Raw genomic sequence first — 17,607 nt, 5'->3', positions numbered from 1 at the left:
GCCATGGGCGACCTGGAGGAGGCAATTGGCGTGGCTCGACAAGCAGTGGCCGCCACGCCGGACGAGCACCCCAACCGCGCAGGGAGGTTGAATAGCCTCGGAAACAATCTTCATAGTCGGTATGAACGCACTGGAGCCATGGGCGACCTCGATAACGCCTGTATTTGTCTCCAACAGGCTTGGGACACCGATACAGCCGTGCCATTTCATCGTGTCCAGGCTGCTGCTCGCTGTATTAAGCTCCTTGCCGTCCGAGGTAATATCAGTGTTGCCACGCAGCTTGGCCAAGACGTCATTCATCTGCTGCCCACCCTGAATACAAAGCTCCTTGACCGTAATGACCAACAGCACGTCGTCTCGACATTTGCAGGCGTGGCTGCAGATCTATGCTCGCTGCATCTGGCATCGAACCGAGTCGATGATGCTCTACAATACTTGGAAAAGGGCCGCGCTGTTATTCTAAGTCAGCTCATCGATAGTCGAGGCAGCGTGTCCGATCTAGCACGGAATCATCCAGACGTCGCTCGCCGGTACAATGAGCTCCGCGACGAAGTCAACGCCCCTTTACGCATCCTGGAACAGGATGCCTGGAGAGAGCAACTCCTAGAGCGACGTCGCCAATCCGTCTTGGACTTCAATGTCTGCATAGAACAGATCAGATCCCTTCCAGGCTATGAACGATTTCTTCTCGGGCAGACGATAGCCGAAATGCAAGAATGCGCGGCAGGAGGCAGTATTGTGGTTGTTAATATTACCGAGTTCCGGAGCGACGCAATTATCATAACGCCAGCGGTCGTCAAGGCAGTAAACCTCTCCAATTTATCAACATCTGAGGCGGAGACCTGGCTGAGCAAGGACTGGAGGGGGCGTAGAGCTGAGCGTGCAGCTAAAAACCGGGACTATTTGGCGTACTTGGCTTGGCTTTGGAAGTCCTGTGTTGAACAGATCCTCGATGAGGTGCGCGCTCTCATAGATCTGTCTGCAAATGGCCTCCTAAGAGTGTGGTGGATCGGAAGTGGCATGGCCGGCTCGATGCCATTCCATGCCGCCGGAATACACCGCACAGGCTCGACCGAGACGGCCTACCACAGGGCGGTATCGTCATACGCGCCGTCAATCAAAGCGCTTGCTCACGCCGGCAAAAGAGCGAAGGAGACAGAGGCCACACACGGCTCGCTCTTGGCCGTTTCCATGCTGACAACGCCGGCCGAAAAGGACCGAAAGCCACCGCCGAGTCTTCCTGGCGCGACCTTGGAGAAGGACAAAGTGTTGGAGGTCACCAAGGGACGCCTCCCAGTACGTCATCTGGCGCAACCCAGCGTCGACCAGGTACTTGAAGAGCTGGGACACTGCTCTGTTGTACATTTTGCATGCCATGGATTGACAGACCATATGGATCCGTCTCAAAGTGGACTGATATTGCAGAGGCAAGGCGAAGAGCAAACAGAAAGCGGTGACGGCGCTGGTCCAGTACAGGATAGGCTCACGGTCGCAAGGATCTCGGAATTGAGCCTTCGGCAGGCGCGGCTCGCGTACCTGTCGGCCTGCTCGACGGCAGAAAACAGGGCGAAGCGGCTGTCAGACGAAGTGATCCACGTGGTGAGCGGCTTCCTAGTAGCCGGCTTTCCGCACGTCGTCGGTTGCCTCTGGCCATCGAATGACGGGGTCTGCGTGGAGATGGCGGGCGGGTTCTACTCGTCGCTCTTTGAGCAAGGGGGGTCGCGGTGGCAGGACGGACAGATGGCGGCGGCGTTGAGGGAGGCAGTAATGGGGGTTAGAGTGGGCGACATGGCGATGCCGCTTAACTGGGCACAGTTTGTTCATTATGGACCGTAAGGACTGGCCACCCCGCCGCAACGTTTGAGGAATTGCCCTTTAGAGATGCGGTCCTCAGGCGTGTCACAAGTGACGGTTCGCCACCCACTTTCATGGTGCAGTTCACCTGGGATTTTTGCGCAGAACATATGACATTCAAGGAATGGCCCCTTGGAGACGCAGTGCTCAAGCGCATTACAATGGACGGTTCGCCACCCATTTTCGCGGTGCAGTTCACCTAGGATCCACCCGTAGAACACGGAGCGGGACACTGTAGAACGGAGACTCAGGGGACTACCGCGAGGAGGCACCGCCCAGCGAGACAAAAGAACACCGGGACTACCAAGTGCAAGGGCAAGCCGGCGTCAACGTCAAGGAGGGCGAAGTATACGTCAGCAGACGACGCGAAGATCCTCCAGCTGAGGGGGCAAGGACTTTCTTGGTCCGCGATCGCCAAGCAATTCCCGGGGCGCAGTGCACCCGTCGCCGCATCCCATAGCCGGACCGTCTTGTCGCGAGAGCCCGACACGGTGAGCCGGCCGTCCGGCGAGAACGCGACGGCCCAAACCGCACTCGAATGGCTTAGTGTCTGCAGATGCACACTCCAGTCTTCTGAGAGCACTGGTGCCCGTACGATCCACTTGGGATGCTGATGTATGTAGAGCCGCCGAATAATGCTCGCTTCGGGACTGAACACTAGAGCAGAACAGTATGCCTGCAGTGGAGCCTCCTCAATGATTGAGCTGTGGCTTAGCGAAAATCGCTTCGCATCGTAAACTATTACTCCCAGAGTTGAAGGGTTTTGTCCACGTCTGACCACGAGCTTAGCCTTCATCCTGCTAAAAATGCCTCGGAATCTGGTTGTAGTGCTCTTCTTCCTCCTTGGACTGGTGGAGTAGTATAGCAAGGCCAGCAGGCGAAAGGGCGTCGAAGAGCACGACAATGGTGCACATAACAAGTCGGAACAGTTCTTGTATCCCAGCCATCTCCCCGGGGTCAGAATCGGCGGTTAGAGAGGACTCCAGCACCGTCATATACATCTGGTCCAATGCCGTTCCCGCTTTGGCAGGCAAGCGCTCCGTGGACACCAGATGAGCAAGCCGCTCGCCGGCAAGAAGCCCTCCCGCGCCAACAAAGCGACATGCTGTCGCAGCATAGATGAACAACCCGCAAGATTTCTGGACCAGCGTCTGGATTGCGTCGTCAGAGAAGGGGCAAAGGACTTTCTTGGTCCGCGATCGCCAAGCAGTTCCCGGGGCGCAGTGCCGGGGCTATTCAGGTGAGGTATCAAACCAAGCTCAAAACCGCCGAGGAGTGGGAGGTGGAGGAGATTCGCGGCAAGAACAGGCGGGATGATGGCGGCTGGGAACTGCTTGTGAAGTGGAAGGGCGAAGTGGAGACATGGGAGCCTTATGAGAACCTGGCGGAGACGAAGGCGCTTGACGAGTATGAGCGTCTCCATGGGCCAGTTATTGTAGATACTCTCTAAAGTCTTGCCTCGGTTACGTGATACAATTTTCTCTCGGCTACGGCTCCTCAAGCTCTTTCTGGTGGTGGAGGCCTGGTTCTTCTCGCATGTACAACCGACTTGAGGAGTACCTTGATGAAACCCGCAGCCGGATTCCGGGTGGTTCCCACAGGGGCCGGTACGAATGGGACTTCCTCGATGGTAGAGGCTGCTTCCTCGAAGGCAGGGGCTTCCGACGGCAGGGGCTTCTGCTTCCATAAGGGGTTCGGGTTCGGCTTCGGGAGCAGCTTCGTCCTGCTTCGACGACGCGTTGAAACTTAGCAACCGGGACCAGTCGCCTAATCAACCAACTAGGTATCCCGGTATGTTATTTAGCTATGGCGGTGTGAGATTTAGGCAGTCCCCAAACAAAATGTCTGCTAGTCCCCTCCAGCACGACGATTCCCCGTCGGACAGCGACGAAGCGACAACCCTGGGCCAAATCCCTCGTATCCGACCGCCAAAGCTCTAAGGGCTCCCGCCGATCCGCCAGCCCCGTCAAGACCATAACCGGGCTGCAGCGGTGGTGTTGCTACAACTACGTCATACCTGAATGATGGATATTCTATTGCTTATCGAGGCGGGTGCAAGAATGCGCTGCAGAAGTGCGCAAGTGGTTGTAGATGGCACGCGATTACTGGGCGACTGTTGCAATGAGGCCTACAGCCACGTCAACGAGACAGTTGACTCGAAGCACATTTATTTCATTACGTAATAGAGTGCCCGCTGTCGCTGCTCATGCCGAGTATCGAAAGGGAGGGGAGAGGAAGGCCCCTTCTATTTATCCTATAGGGGAGGCGCCGCCGCTTGCGGCCACGTGCAAAGCTGCGCCACCCCCGACTTGGCGTGGGCGGTCAGCCACAGGACCCCGCGCAGCGCCCCGCTGCTTTTCAACTCGCACCAGGATCACGACCGTCTTAAAATTGAGATTGTCTAAGCATCTTTTGTCTTCAACGTCTGGTGATGACGATTACGACTGGTCTACGGCACACCATGAGGGTGCCGTAGCTGCTTGCCTTGCTTTTGAGAACTCTGGTTAAGCCAGCTTTTATTGATGTCCCTTTGACACTCTGTTGCATTGTCCTAGTCAAGGTCGTTAGGAGAGCATCTTTCGGTTGTTCGCTTGGTGTTAGACTTCGCCATTGTGCCTGAGAAAGTGAGAAGAACAAAAAGACGAGTTTGTACGGGTTACAGCGGGTTAGGATCAAGACGTGGTTGAAAACGTCTCTGCTGTCTGTGCCGTATCGCCTGCGCCGACTTGTGCCGTCTCGTCCACTCCCGAAGGTGCCCCACCGGCTCGGAGCAGCAAAGCCTCTATGTACAGTTACCAGCCGAGGCAAAAACAGTGATCGGTAGCAGGTGAATGAATTTATTAGTACTTAAAACACCCATTTTCCTGCTTTTCTATCCTCGACAGCCCATGGGATTCCCTGAACTTTCCGGCAGATATCTAATGGTCCAGCGCAATCGAATTCGACCGCCAAAGCAAGATTGTCTGGTTTAACAAGGTCCCCGTAATAGATGACATTATCTAGCCCCGATTTTGAGTATTGCATTGTGTTTAGGTTGAGGTATGGCAAACTGAAAACGGAGCGATAATATCTCCTACCTTCGAGGACAGCTCCAGGTGCGGACCGGTCGCATTGTATACCAATTCCCCGGTGCCAGCCAACCAGTCCCTCGTTTGGGTGGCTTTGATCCTGCCATTATGCCGGACAGAGTTTGACAATAGGAACGCTACCAGCCGTACCAGTACTTGCCCAAACCAGCTGGACTCCATTTTCATTTGTCTCGGTCTTTAGCCATCGAGTGTGAGGAAGACATCGAGGGTGAAGACTTGGACCCAGATCTTCGCTACCTGGGATTGGAAGAAGACTGCTGTTTCGTATAAGAGCATGTCTCCACTTCCAAACCACGTCTCCGGAATTAGTGACGCTGAAAACTGGAGAAAGCTCGCCAGGTTGCTGCTGCTCTCTCCTTCGTGCCAGTTCTTCGTCAACACCCTTCCGGACCCTAACCGCTAACCATAGCTGGTGAGTAGACCTTGACTTATTGTATGTAGTAAGTGGATATCTCCAGTGATTCAAGTCTTTCCCAATTAAAAAAGCGGCATGGCCTTTTCTAGTAAATGTCGCTATCCACGGCGCTACTTCTGGGATATCTCGAAGTGGGTTTGTGAATATCTTCACCGTATTCCGCCAATCAGGGTGAAATATAAGGCCGAGGACGGCAAGAAATAGAGAAGCTTCCAACGCTGAGAGGAATGATAAGACTGACTTGAGAATAGGAGGGTAATAAATGAATGTGGTGAATGGAATTGCAGGGGTTTTTGTAGCGTCTAGGCTGTCTAGGTGCCGTGACTGCTCTGGACGTCGCACCTGCTGGCTGCCTTGGGGCTGTCGTGGATGTTGTAGTTTCTGGCCGCCCTGGCGCTGTGACTGTTGGCTGCTCTGTAGCTGGGGCTGCTGTGACTGTAGTGGTTGTTGTGGCTGCTGGTTGCCGCCCTGCTGTGACTGCTGCCTGCCTCGGCGTTGGGGTTGCTGTGGCTGTAGTGGTTGTTGTGGCTGCCGTGGATGTTGTGGCTGCCGTGGATGTTGTGGCTGCCGTGGATGTTGTGGCTGCCGTGGATGTTGTGGCTGCGTGGATGTTGTAGCTGCCTTGGCTGTTGTGGATGTTGTGGTTTCTGGCTGCCTTGATGTTGGGGCCGCTGTGAATGTAGCGGCTGTTGCGACTGCTGGCTGCCCTGCCCTGGTTGTCGTGGATGTGGTTTCTGGCTCCCCTGGTGCTGTGGATGCAGTGGCTGTTGTGGCTGCTGGTTGCTTTGATGTTGAAGCTCCTCTGAATGCACTGGCTGGCTGCTGCCCTGGTACTGTGGACGTAGTGGTTGTTGTAACTGGCTGCTGCCCTGAGTTTTTAACTGGCTGCTGCCCTGAGTTTGTGGCTGCTGTAGATGCTGGTCAAGCCAGCTTTTATTGATGTCCTTGTTAAGGTCGTTAGGAGAGCGTCTCTCGGTTGCTCCCTTGGTGTTGAACTTCGCCATTGTGTTTGAGGGAGAACAAAAAACCGGGGTTAGAGAAGTTACTAGAGGTTAGGATCAAGACGTAGTTAAAAAGAAACCTAAAAAGATTGGATATATAGATGGAAATGGATTAGTTTGTTGGAGCAAACAAGCTAACATTTATACCACCCCATAGAGATTGCGCTAAACCTGGGCTACTGTGTATGGCGCTCCTTCAGTTGTGTGCCGTCTCTGCTGTCTGTGCCGTGTCGTCTGCGTCGACTTTGTGCCGTCTTGTCCACTACCCGAGGTGGCCCACCGGCTCGGAGCAGCAAAGCCTCTATGTACAGTTACCAGCCGTGGCAAAAACTCCGATAGCTGATACTCTTGGATCCTTACGAGCGTCCTCAAGTATCCCCTTCATCCAAGTATATCATCGATATAAGAATCGCTGGGAGGTTTCGGCGAGGCTTTGGGCGCTTGGTTGTTCGTCTTTCAGCTTATCGTGATCGGGAGCGACATGCAATCGGTGTCCACTGATTTTAAGCCGTGTTGTACAATGCAGACGAGCCGGCCGCTCGGGCATTGCTTTGCGGGTTGAAGGTCTTGAAGCGCTCAGCATGTGCTTTAACGGGTGTTCTTGGGCCGGACAAAGTACCTTTGAGTGTTCGGTCGATGCTCCAAGGTCACTTGCTTAAAGGTGGGGGGACCGATCTTCTGCACCAGTATTGCAGGCCACTTTCCAGATTAGGATGATCGAGGTGGGCCGTTTGAACGTTGGCCGGCAGAGTGGCGTCGACAACGTGATGGCGAGACGGCACAAGTCGGCGCAGGCGACATGGCATAGACAGCAGAGACGGCACACAACTTAAGGTCTATTGAACAGTTTGGAAAGGAAACAACGCACCAGGGGAGATGGTTGGTTGGCGCTGGGATTTGCCTTCCTGCTCTGCTGCCGTACCAACGCGTCTCCGAAGTATAAACCATTACTCCCCCAAAACTATCGGACCGCTATGCGACAAACCATGGACCCTTCGCCCTGCTTTAAACTCCGCTAAACTCGGGCGGGTGTGCAGCAAGTCTGCGGCTTGCGCGGGTTTTCGTCCCAGACGCCATTTCCTGCCGGAAGGGTCGGTTGTGTCGGTTAGCCGATGGACTTCGGGCATCGATGCTTGCTTTTTTCGTACCGGAGGCGCGTTGTCGAGACGGGAGGCTTTGTTGTCGTCTCTTCGCTACGCACACTAACCTTTCCAAACGAATGCGAGTCCTATTGGCCATCGCACTATTGTACATTGGAGGACGTCCTTACCTCGCCTAGCACTTTTCCCTAAGTCTGGCAGGCTTCCGCTTCCCTCTTCTTGGCCCGGCAGGACCGGCAGTAGGTGCGGCCGGGAGAGGGCCGCCCACAGGTCTGGCAATTCTGGAGCTTGCTCTTCTTGGCCCGGCAGGATCGGCAGTAGGTGTGGCCGTGAGAGGGCTGCCCACAGGTCTGGCAATTCTGGAGCTTGCTCTTCTTGGCCCGGCAGGATCGGCAGTAGGTGTGGCCGTGAGAGGGCTGCCCACAGGTCTGGCAATTCTGGAGCTTGCTCTTCTTGGCCTGGCAGGACCGGCAGAGGGTGCTGCCGAAAGAGGGCCGGCCACAGGTCTGGCAATTCTGGAGCTTGCTCTTCTTGACGTAGCAGGACCAGCAGTAGGTGCGGCCGGGAGAGGGCTGCCCACAGGTCTGGCAATTCCGTCGCTTGCTTGTGGGCCGCGTCGGGTGGGCGGGTCGAGGATGAGTATCGAAGTGATCTTGTATTTCTCGCACAGGTGGTCGAGGAAGTCCATCGCAGTCGAACGGTCTGCTTTTCGGATCGCCTCGGCCCACGGCCCTAGGTTCGCGAAATCGCAATATCTCTCTCGTAGTTAGCGACCTTTCCGACGATAGATGAGAAAGAAGACCTACCCTTTCCACTTTCGAAGTTCGCCAGCAATGTTGACTTGAGTGCAAACGACGTCCGCGGGCATAAGAAAGCGTTTCTGTCGCAACCTTTCGCGCTGCGCTGCACGCTGCTCGGCCGTGAGCGGGACCTTCCGCCGCTGGGCTTCTCGCCGCTGGGCCTCTTGCTCGGTGAAGCGTTTGATGAAGTCAGAATTGTGGCGGGCTCCTCCGCTAGGACGGACGGGTGCCATGCCGTTGACTTGGAGGGCGCCGCTGAAGAGAGATGAACAGGGTTCAGAGAAGCGAGATGGGGGGGGGGGGGTGAGTCGGGTCTGTGATTTCGACGGCAAGAGTCGGTGACTCGAGAAACCTGGCAGGGAGGAGGAAGCCATATCTAAGCTGCCGGCTGTGGGAGCCAAAAACGGCTCCTCGAGAGCCAAGAATCCTGGATTCAGGGTGTTGGAAACAGAGTTGCGAATTTCCTCAGCAACTTTGTCGCAGGTTGGCGCCGCGTGCCTGCAGCGTGTTGGAACAGGTGGAGCTGCGGGGCCCCTGTTGGGAGTGCAGCGGGGCGGCAGGTTCAGGGTACTTCATGGGGACCTGCGCCGCGGCGCCCCCTCACTGTTCAGGCTGTCGAAAACGGCGACACGGCCCAGCCAAATTCGGCGGCCAAAACAGCGCTTTCTCGACTTAATGTGTAAGAGTTGTTGGTTTTGTGGGTGTTTGGAACGGGTCACTTTCTTCATCGTGGCCCGGTTGAGCGGTCGATTCAGGCTGCATAGACGCGTCAGCACCCTGCAAAGGAGAATGATGGGGTATACTGTATCGTACATGTTCATGGTGGTCCTTTTCAGCCGCAGTCTCGTTGTCCTGAACCCGCTGGCTGGGTGAAAGGAGAAGGTGACCGCGACAAACCAAAGAGGCCCTCAGTTCGATTCCTTTCGCTCCCCATTGTCCAGAAAACTGCTTGGCTGCCCGTTCGGGGAGAAGGCAGCAGGAGGTGTTGGGGAAGAAGGAGCGCTGCCGACGCTCTCCATTGCTGTGATGGGAGCGAGGCGGGCGCGCTTGCGATTTGGGAGAAGATGAATCAGATTATCGAGGAAAAGCTCGATTCGATTTCTTGGAGGTGTTGGTGGATGGCGATTGCCGCCATCGAATCCGACTGCTTCAATGTCGGGTTGTCCTCCTCGAGGAAAGAAGGTGCGCTGCCGACGCTCTCCATTGCTGCGAATGGAGGAACGAGACAGGCGCGCTGGGCAAGAGGTTTGGAGGTCCTTCGCTGGGCGCGCGGCAGGGAGACAAGTATTGCTGGTAACGCCAGGCGGCCAGGGCCGGGCGCTAGGCACCGAGAAGCTTGGTTCCCGGGGACGCCTGCGCCCGACGACAAGACCCTCTTTCACCTCGTCCCCAGAAATCAGGATGCTCGGAAAGCTTTTTCGCATCCCGATGACCGACGGTTTCCCGGCTGCCCGGGAAGGGAATCATCTGGAATTGCTCATGTGTTCTCGCTGTGGATCGAACTTGGGGCCTAACTGCCTCAGTTGGAGATATTGGGCGGTGGCTATGCGACTACCACTTGACTTCACGTACTAGTACCCGGGGAGGTGAAAGTTAGGAAAGGCGTAGCGCAGGAAGACGAAGTATTTCCTGACACCAGGGCCGGGCTAGGTGCGGAGAAGCCGGGTGCCTGGCAGGAAGAAATCGACGTGCCCTCACGATTACCGTCGGCGATGCTATTGTCGGTATACGACGGCTGCCAACAATTTGTGTAGGAGTGACAGAAGAGGGCATTCCGACTGGGGAGAACTTCGTCGCACTTGAGGCAAGTTCGCGGACTGGGCGGGCCACCAACTTGCGATGGCTCCTAGCGAAGGTTCTGGTTGTCGACTTCGGCTCGCAACTGCGCCATGTACTTGTTCAAAGTTCCGATTTGGTCGTTCTTCTTCGCGATTCCCTGGCTGAGAATGCCGATATCGTTGTCTTGACCGGCCATAGTCTGCTTGAAGCGACGGATCTCTTCTTCCTCGGTCCACAGGCGCGAAGGTCGGGACGAAGGTTGGTGGTAGGAATACATCGTGACTAGCGATGGCGATGATCCAGCAAATGGTCGTAGTAGGTCCAGTGGTTGATTGCTTGGTAGGTAAGAAAACGACGTATAGCTCGCTGCAAGGGCTCGCAACTTGAGAAGCTCAATTCGTTAAAGAACAGCTCACCCTGAGCATGGGAAACGGACCGGCCGATGTCCCAGCAGCTCAGCTCTTCGGCCAGGTTTGGATACACCCCTGGCCCCCACAAGACTTTGGGCGTCTCTAAGTCTGTGTTAGTGTCCATCGACTGGGAGCTCCGTCGGAACATGAACGGATTAGGCATTGGCTCAAAATGAGAGATGACTGTTAACAATTGGGGCTATGTGTGGCAGAGCCGAAGAGCCTAGGGGATGTTGTTAGTAATCTGAAGATGGGGCTGGATATTATGCTTCAGGCATACACGCAGTCCATCCCAGTACGGGAGACCAAGGGCGGCAAACAAGGGGGCGAGCAGGTTGGATATTTCACGTCGTTGCCGACCGCCTTGATACCACTGTCGTTTGTGGTGGCTGTTTTCTCCATGGGAGGGGAGTATTCGGCGGGTTTGAGCCTCTTCTGGGTGTATTGGGTTATTGCGATTCCGCTTGCCGGGATTTGGGGGATTTTGCTCTTGACACGATTTGGGAGACGCATCTTGCGAAGAGTGTCTAAGGAAGAGTCCCCTGTCTAAATGAGTTAGTGGCTGTCATGCCAGGGAATGGTGTAGGACTCCCTGCGTTCAAGCAGAAGGTCATGATAGATGAGAGTTCGGCAACTTCAGTTTGCTGTCAATGGGGGCTTACATTGGGGCTTAAGCTAAGCCCAATGCCCGAATATGCTGCTCGGTGCTGCCAGGCAGAAACAGGTTTGTGCTGACAACCCTTTAGGGCGCTTGTACCGACGTTTTCATGCCTTCCAGCTTGTTTACTGCTATGTTGCGCACAGTGCTGATTGGGATGATTGTGGAATACAGCCTCCTGTGCTGTGACAGCGTGGATTCGAGTCTCTGGACACATGATGTCGTTGGCAGGACATTGCAAGTGGAAGAGGGAATAAACATGATCACCTACACGGCAACAGTTGCAATGGGAGGAAGTTACTAGTAAGCATGGAACGCACCCTTTCGTGGTTGCCGTTGCTGTAGTAAGGAAGTCACGAGAGCGTTTTGGCTCCATTAGCGTGACCAAACCCGGAAGGATTGTACTTCATTCGAGGCAGGCACCCGTGATTTATTTCCTCTGAAGTCTCCTTTCTCGTCTCTTCGTCTCTGCTCATTCTCTGGCTTCTCAATTTTGAAAATCTCATTGGCTGATGGAGCTCGGTCAAGGCAGCAACGTGCCCAGCACTTCTTGCCCTCCTGGATCTCAACCCCCCACCACCGCTGAAGGAAGTGGCTGGGTCAGGTACTGCTTTTGCACAGTGTTCAAAGGCTGCCGGGCCGCCCGCTGCAGCGGAAGGGTCGAACCCCCATCCACTGTCTACTGTAGACCTTGCGTGCGTCGACCGTCCCTTACGCAGCTACGCTCTTCGTTTCCTGTTACTGACTCTTATATCCTTCTATCAGTCAGTCACTTGCGCTTCCGGACGAAGCGAGTGCAAATGCAGGCGGGAATCCACGCAGCGGGGCACCTGCAAAGCACCTGTTTCCTGCCTTGGGCCTCCAAGTCCTTTAGACGAGGCAGGTTATTGCAAGAACTGCGTACGTTTTCTTACCCGGATCCAAGCAGCCCTCTGCTGGAGCTCATGCATCCCCATGGACTCGGGACCGTACTGACTTCTCGGATCACGCAGAAAACCACGTGTCCTCCTGAGGCAGCTGAGTCCGCTTCTCAAAATGCTAATGCCAATACCAATTTCAATCCCAATCCCGAGTCCAATCCGAAACCCAATCTCGGTTCAGACTCTGTCCCCCAAGCGAGAAATGATGATGGGGCCGAGCGAGAGGTTGACGAAGGGCTGGGTCAACCGGAGAATGCTTCGACCGCCGCCCGCAATGCGGCACGACCTGACGATGAGGGTGCGGATATTGTCGGCGCCGCGGCCATGTCTAGGATCGATCGCCAAATCGAAATCATACTGTCATTTCCGAACGACGTGAACTGGGATGCCACCGCCGGCTTCGCATTCTCCCCTGCTGTCCCCACTGCAGGCAGCACGTTGGGGGCCAACCAGTGCAACCGTGGGGCCACGGAGCGGCCTGAGAGCGTGATTTCGAATGCCACAGCTAGCACCGCACCCTCCTCTGCTGTTGCCACTGCTGGCAGCACGCCGGGGGGCACTGAGAGGCCCGAGAGCCTGGATTGGAGTGCCACCGCCAGCTCCGTACCGTCCCCTGCTGTTAACACTGTTGACAGCACACCGGGAGCCGGCCACGGGGCCGCCGAGGCGCCCGAGAGCGTGGATGGGGATGCCACCGTGAGCGCCGTACCATCCCCCGCTGTTAGCACTGTTTACAGCACGCCGCTGGCCAACCACGGGGTTGCCGAGAGGCTCGAGAGCGTCGAGGTCGAAATCGTCCGGCATCAACTCGACGCCCTCTTGGGCGTCCCATACTGCAGATGCACGATGGGCGGCTGGGAGTGCAAAATCCCCGTTATTTGCGAGGGGGTAGTCGTTGGTGCCAACCCGTGCGGGCGTTGCATGCCATGTGCGGTACGTCTCTCACTGTTCCCTGCCTTATAGTCGCGTTTCAGTTTCGCCGTTCTAACACTTGTCTTCAAGTTGGAGAATTGTGGCCATCCGGGCCTGACTACCTGAGTGTCTTGGACAGGAACAGTACGAATGCTCCAGGCTGGGTGCTGCTTTACCAGATGATGACATCATCGCCGGCATCGATACGCATTGCACAGTACCTAGCCACTGTAGCAGTGTAGCCAGTATCTTGCTGGGGAGAACAGGAAATCTCACTCCATGAATCCATAACAAGCGAGAATGCTATTTTGCATCCTTTTTTGAATTTTCATAATGTCGCACTGGTTGAGCAGGAGCCTGCGTCAGCTGGATGGATTTTCTTGCCTCGGTCACTTTAGGACGACAGTCATGCGTCCCTGGCAATGAGGTTTGCAACCGTTGGCAAAGTCAGATGAGGTCCGTGTGGCTGGCCGCTCAGCCGCACGGGTACGGTACCCTTGACGTCAGGGGGCAGCTGCATTGGATGACTCCACTTGTGCACTTGTATGTACAACAGTACCTCGGGCTGGTGTGTCCAGTCGATCTCTTACGATGCTCTGCCTGTGAATCTACCTGTTCTGATCCAGATACCTCTTTACGAGACTCAGCAACATCCGGCATTTGGATTCACTAGTATGATGGTATCTGCACTCTGCAGCATTTTGGTGTTTCAATGGGGAACTGGAATTAGGCTCTGATGCCGGACAACCCGGAAGACGAAGCAAGTCTTTTGAATTAAGGGACAAAAAGGTGTCTGATCCGTTACAATCGCAATCAAAAGCTCGGAAATCTTGGTTTGTCCTAGCGACCACTCGGACTTGCAGCTAAGGCACCTTAGATGCTTCTAGTGGATTAGGCAATCGCACGAACTGCCCCAGCTTTGACTAGCATTCCAGTATGTCGACGTGATTGGATATGCCTGTGTAGTGGCAGTTTGTCCGTCGCGGTTGGTTTAGGCCTCGGCTTGCTCTGAATACCTCTGAGACTCAGCCACTGACTCGATGCTTGTGGATGGAGTCGATGGACAAAGCTAACCCAAGCTATTTGACTGATTCCTCAGCCAGAAGGAGCGCACGCCAACAGGGGGTGAGTTCTTTTGTTGTCTTAAAACTCCTTGACTCGAAGGTTCTCCAGTTATGTCCGTCTTTTTGGTATTTGCTCGACGAGATCTTCGTCATCCCGAGGAGGTTTGAGGGGATATGCCAACGGTTGATGCCATGCTCAGCGGCGGCGATCGGTAGGCGTCGAAGGTCGGGCAGAAGTTGCAGGAGAGTTTTCTAAGTACATGTAAGCAGACGCAGGACAATTCCACAGTCTACATGCACCGCAACATTTGCCGTAGTTGGACAACTCGCTGCCGACGGTTTGTAGGCACCTGACAGCGGAGCAACGAAGAGAGATTCTGTCTGACGGTTTCCACAAGCATCGGCAGAGATACTCTCTCTTCTCGCAGATTCTTTCCTAAATGGTTCATCAGTCAGCGCACTTAATCACGTTGTAGCAGGTAACATCTACAAGGCCGGGGGGGAAGATGAACGTACAAGGCAAGTATCGCAATATGAATCGTGTTTCCTGACCAGTTTGTCGCACTCGGAGAGGGCCCGACAGGGTTCTCTAAAAAGGAAATTGCCCCGTTCGCATCCGCAGAGCAACTGAACGGGCTTATCGCCATGGTATTGAGGAGTGGAATCGCTGTCTTTTGGAAGTTCTTGAGACTTTGCTACCCGCTCGCTGGGTTGTTCTGTTTGGGCTTCGGCAACTGGCTCCATCGGCGACTTCTGAGCTGCTTGGTGGTCCCTATCAGACTCGCAGTGGAGCACCTGGGGATTGGATACGCATCATTAGCATCCAAAGAGCTTGCAGGCTCTCAAAGGTCGGGCGTGTAGGTAAGGCGCAAGATGACAAGAACCAAAAATCAGGTGTGCTCACACATGAATCACAAAAGAATTTGTTTCTTCCACGGGTGCCCGTGCATGGTTGTGTGCTAGGGCATTGGCAGAAGATGGGTGCCCCAAGGCAGATGCACGAATCCTGAGAATACATCTCGCACTTCCCAACATTCGGTAGTACCTTCTGGTCGGATACACTGTGCCTGGGGGTGGTCATCGTAATGCGAGTGGCAGTCGCCGTCTGCTTTGCGAAAGGAAACTGGGAGAGACCGAGAGACTGGAGCGTAGAACCAGCTGCTGTCTCTCCCAATCCGCGAAAAATGGATACAACTTTTACAATGAGGGTGGGAAGGGCAAAAGGATTGCACAGCCAGGTGCTTAAGAGTGTGTACATCTTACTCGAGATGAGATGCATTGGAAAGGCTCATAGAAAAATGGAAGCGCCTTCGTATTTTACACGATGCTTTGGGCAGGTGGACTGGAGAACTTCCACTGCCATAGACAAATGGTCTAGAGCAAAGTGTAAACGCCTAATTCAAAATAGGTAAGCAGCTCATTTGGGTTAAGAGCTCAAGTTTGGAAGGTGTTTGCTGGCAGCTCTTTCCTATAGTGGCAAGGAACCGTAACGTATGTAGCCTTTTTGAATGGAAGGAACTGCAGGTGCTTTCCCTGTGAGTAGCTAACAATCTGAATGATTGAAGGCTTGACACCGCGTTCAATGCGTTTAAGTGGTGCGTTGAGGGCTGGAATACTGCATCGGCTTGGACAAAATAAAGGGGTAAAACTTCCATTCGACATTCGTCAACCCCCCTCTATCCCTATCCGGGTAAGTCCGGCTTTCTATCCATTCCCGATGCCCGCTATCCTAAGTTATTCATCCCGTGTCTTCGGTGCTGATCGCATGTATTGCTGGAGTAATTCGAAATTCAAAAGACCATCTGGAAATTCTCAATGGCCACGCTGAGGATCTTCTGGCTCTACATCCGTAGATTCCTGACCCATGGCTTGACTTTCTAAAAGAGCTAAAGAAGAACAATAAGCCAACTTAGGACGTGACCGGGGCAGCTTGAAGCGATAAGCAAGGATCATACCAGCAACGCAGAATCACACAGCAAGTGCCATGTGCCTTCACACTCTGTTTTCCAGCTTCGGTCTACCAGGGCCGCCATGCGAAGGCATGCCGCCACACCACCAGCGTTGCCAGTACCAGCGGCACGACCATGGCTATTACCTGTTCGGCCATGCTTCTTTGGACGGTGTTTGTGTTGCTCATCCAACATATCATTCAAGTTGTCACCAAAGACTTCCCCAAATGAGTACGCAAGATACATCTCTACCCAGTAGTATCTGTCTAATTTGAAGTGGTTAGCAACCCCCTTGGTTTGAGAGAGTATGGAGACCTACCACTCCCTGCATTGATTGATTGCCATCTCCGCAACTTTGGCGATGCACGAATCGGACGAATCCGCATCATGATCCCTTGCTGGGAGAGATTTTCCTATCTGTGCACTTCTTTGCGCTCTCATAATCGATAAGTACAGCCATCCGCTCTCCTCAACCAGGGCACGCTGCTGGTCCAATTCGTCGCTGAAGCGGACAAAGCCATAGGGTTCTGTAAAAGAAGATGGCCATCATCATGCCGAAACCCTGTGCTGCGAGGCCAGCTGACAGCAACCTGAGAGCCTGACCTGCCTTCAGGCCAAACACACAGGCCACAGCAAAGGTGCAGTTATGAACTCCGCTCGTGATTGTCCCGACAAGGGTTCTCCAAGAAGTAGTTTCTGAATCGAGTGCTGGTGTCCTCCTAGACGTTGAGTCCAGTCTTTGACAAACCAGAACTCCCCACATCCGTCATGATTTTGGCTGACTTGCAGCAAGGAAAGTGTGATTGGAAAAGGGAGACGAGGAGCCTTCCCCTCTCCCAGCACTGAAATCAAGGAAGCTGATTGTGTCTCCTTTGAGCTCAGACAGCCATCCCCTCTCCTCAACCAGGGCACGCTGCTGGTCCGATTCATCGCTGAAGCGGACAAAGCCATAGCCACGAGGCTGGCCTAAATCCGTCAAATGGGACGAAAGTGCCGGCTTCGATGGCTCTGACGAATGGTTTGGCGCTGTGGTTGCTCGCTGTGTATTTGTATTCGTCGAGGTTCTGGCCCGGTCCGGAAAAGAAGTGCTAAGCAGCTCCCACGTCGAAAAATACCACCTTTGCCGAAGTTGTGAAGTTAGTCTCAGTACAGTTTCGGTTCGTTGATATGAGTAGCAAAGATTCTACCAACCTTTCGGATCACCAAAGTTGGCGAGCTATCTTTCACTGGGGTAGGGTGACCTTCTTGCCCTTGCGGGCGGGAGGACCGCTGCCGACTGTGCCGTTGCCAGCGTCGTCCGAGCCGAAGTTGATGTGTTAACACCTTCCTTCACCAAACAACAAAGTATCCCCTGAGACCTGGCCAACCGCGCACCAGAAGTTGATGTTGAACTTCTTCTGCATGGTGCGCCAGTGTCGACGGGGCCGTTGCCTTGCTCTGAGCCGAAGTTGATGTGTTAACACCTTCCTTCACCGAACAACAAAGTATTCCCTGAGACCTGGCCAGGCCGCGGACCAGAAGTTGATGTTGAACTTCTTCTGCATGATGCGCCAGTGCCGACGGGGCCGTAGCCAGCGTCGTCTGAGCCGAAGTTGATGTGTTCATACCTTCCAAGGTTCCTTCACCGAACAACAAAGTATCCCCTGAGACCTGGCC

At 54.5% G+C, this 17,607-nt stretch overlaps 8 protein-coding genes across 8 annotated transcripts in view; 2 read left to right on the top strand and 6 right to left on the bottom strand.

Moving 5' to 3' along the window:
• N656DRAFT_836594 (uncharacterized protein) overlaps positions 1-1,836 on the top strand; it is a gene marked incomplete at both ends in the record, with an annotated part of 4,611 nt that extends 2,775 nt beyond the window's left edge. The window contains 2 exons of the mRNA XM_064818787.1: positions 44-86; positions 117-1,836. Of these exons, the coding sequence (XP_064670662.1) occupies positions 44-86; positions 117-1,836 (1,763 nt within the window). The remainder of the gene's footprint in view (positions 1-43; positions 87-116) is intronic.
• Positions 1,837-1,969: 133 nt separating this feature from the next.
• On the bottom strand, positions 1,970-2,748 carry N656DRAFT_642095 (uncharacterized protein). Its single transcript, XM_064810411.1, has one exon. It carries the CDS (start codon positions 2,648-2,650, stop codon positions 2,102-2,104), a length of 549 nt encoding a protein of 182 aa, XP_064670661.1. The 5' UTR covers positions 2,651-2,748; the 3' UTR covers positions 1,970-2,101.
• N656DRAFT_642096 (uncharacterized protein) lies at positions 2,749-3,708 on the bottom strand. Its single transcript, XM_064810412.1, has one exon. The coding sequence runs from the start codon at positions 3,539-3,541 to the stop codon at positions 2,846-2,848; it is 696 nt and encodes a 231-aa protein (XP_064670660.1). The 5' UTR covers positions 3,542-3,708; the 3' UTR covers positions 2,749-2,845.
• A 1,961-nt stretch (positions 3,709-5,669) lies between these two features.
• N656DRAFT_797631 (uncharacterized protein) lies at positions 5,670-6,362 on the bottom strand (the record flags this gene model as incomplete). The annotated part of the gene is made up of 1 exon (XM_064817669.1): positions 5,670-6,362. One exon carries the CDS (start codon positions 6,360-6,362, stop codon positions 5,670-5,672), a length of 693 nt encoding a protein of 230 aa, XP_064670659.1.
• A 1,285-nt stretch (positions 6,363-7,647) lies between these two features.
• N656DRAFT_768061 (uncharacterized protein) lies at positions 7,648-8,492 on the bottom strand (the record flags this gene model as incomplete). The annotated part of the gene is made up of 2 exons (XM_064813597.1): positions 7,648-8,191; positions 8,266-8,492. The coding sequence occupies 2 exons, from the start codon at positions 8,490-8,492 to the stop codon at positions 7,648-7,650; spliced, it is 771 nt and encodes a 256-aa protein (XP_064670658.1).
• A 379-nt stretch (positions 8,493-8,871) lies between these two features.
• Positions 8,872-9,923, bottom strand: N656DRAFT_641751 (uncharacterized protein). Its single transcript, XM_064810410.1, has 3 exons — positions 9,832-9,923; positions 9,073-9,773; positions 8,872-9,015 (listed from the first exon to the last, which is right to left on the bottom strand). Exon 2 carries the CDS (start codon positions 9,681-9,683, stop codon positions 9,168-9,170), a length of 516 nt encoding a protein of 171 aa, XP_064670657.1. The 5' UTR covers positions 9,684-9,773; positions 9,832-9,923; the 3' UTR covers positions 8,872-9,015; positions 9,073-9,167.
• A 1,620-nt stretch (positions 9,924-11,543) lies between these two features.
• On the top strand, positions 11,544-13,186 carry N656DRAFT_641723 (uncharacterized protein). The gene is made up of 4 exons (XM_064810408.1): positions 11,544-11,801; positions 11,872-12,006; positions 12,099-12,959; positions 13,029-13,186. The coding sequence occupies exons 1-4, from the start codon at positions 11,619-11,621 to the stop codon at positions 13,062-13,064; spliced, it is 1,215 nt and encodes a 404-aa protein (XP_064670656.1). The 5' UTR covers positions 11,544-11,618; the 3' UTR covers positions 13,065-13,186.
• A 685-nt stretch (positions 13,187-13,871) lies between these two features.
• N656DRAFT_641732 (uncharacterized protein) lies at positions 13,872-15,353 on the bottom strand. The gene is made up of 4 exons (XM_064810409.1): positions 14,907-15,353; positions 14,519-14,797; positions 14,013-14,438; positions 13,872-13,946 (listed from the first exon to the last, which is right to left on the bottom strand). Exons 1-3 carry the CDS (start codon positions 15,279-15,281, stop codon positions 14,199-14,201), a joined length of 894 nt encoding a protein of 297 aa, XP_064670655.1. The 5' UTR covers positions 15,282-15,353; the 3' UTR covers positions 13,872-13,946; positions 14,013-14,198.
• Between the last annotated feature and the right edge of the window lie 2,254 nt (positions 15,354-17,607).

This window comes from Canariomyces notabilis, assembly GCF_033297395.1.
Source record: "Canariomyces notabilis strain CBS 508.74 unplaced genomic scaffold N656scaffold_9, whole genome shotgun sequence".
Taxonomy (NCBI): domain Eukaryota; kingdom Fungi; phylum Ascomycota; class Sordariomycetes; order Sordariales; family Chaetomiaceae; genus Canariomyces; species Canariomyces notabilis.
The sequence above is the reverse complement of the archived record's forward strand: the minus strand, read 5'-3'. Positions and strand labels throughout refer to the sequence as shown.

What these genes read in the sequence shown, in the direction of transcription:
- N656DRAFT_642095 (XM_064810411.1), bottom strand. Translation starts at nt 2,650, where the DNA reads ATGAAGGCTAAGCTCGTGGTCAGACGTGGACAAAACCCTTCAACTCTG.
- N656DRAFT_642096 (XM_064810412.1), bottom strand. Translation starts at nt 3,541, where the DNA reads ATGGAAGCAGAAGCCCCTGCCGTCGGAAGCCCCTGCCTTCGAGGAAGC.
- N656DRAFT_641751 (XM_064810410.1), bottom strand. Translation starts at nt 9,683, where the DNA reads ATGCGAAAAAGCTTTCCGAGCATCCTGATTTCTGGGGACGAGGTGAAA.
- N656DRAFT_641723 (XM_064810408.1), top strand. Translation starts at nt 11,619, where the DNA reads ATGGAGCTCGGTCAAGGCAGCAACGTGCCCAGCACTTCTTGCCCTCCT. An exon ending in CAGGTTATTGCAAGAACTGC is followed by an intron (nt 12,007 to 12,098) that starts GTACGTTTTCTT and finishes CGGATCACGCAG; the next exon opens with AAAACCACGTGTCCTCCTGA. An exon ending in GGCGTTGCATGCCATGTGCG is followed by an intron (nt 12,960 to 13,028) that starts GTACGTCTCTCA and finishes CTTGTCTTCAAG; the next exon opens with TTGGAGAATTGTGGCCATCC.
- N656DRAFT_641732 (XM_064810409.1), bottom strand. Translation starts at nt 15,281, where the DNA reads ATGCATCTCATCTCGAGTAAGATGTACACACTCTTAAGCACCTGGCTG. An exon ending in AATTCTTTTGTGATTCATGT is followed by an intron (nt 14,798 to 14,906) that starts GTGAGCACACCT and finishes TCCAATCCCCAG; the next exon opens with GTGCTCCACTGCGAGTCTGA. An exon ending in CATATTGCGATACTTGCCTT is followed by an intron (nt 14,439 to 14,518) that starts GTACGTTCATCT and finishes TGAACCATTTAG; the next exon opens with GAAAGAATCTGCGAGAAGAG.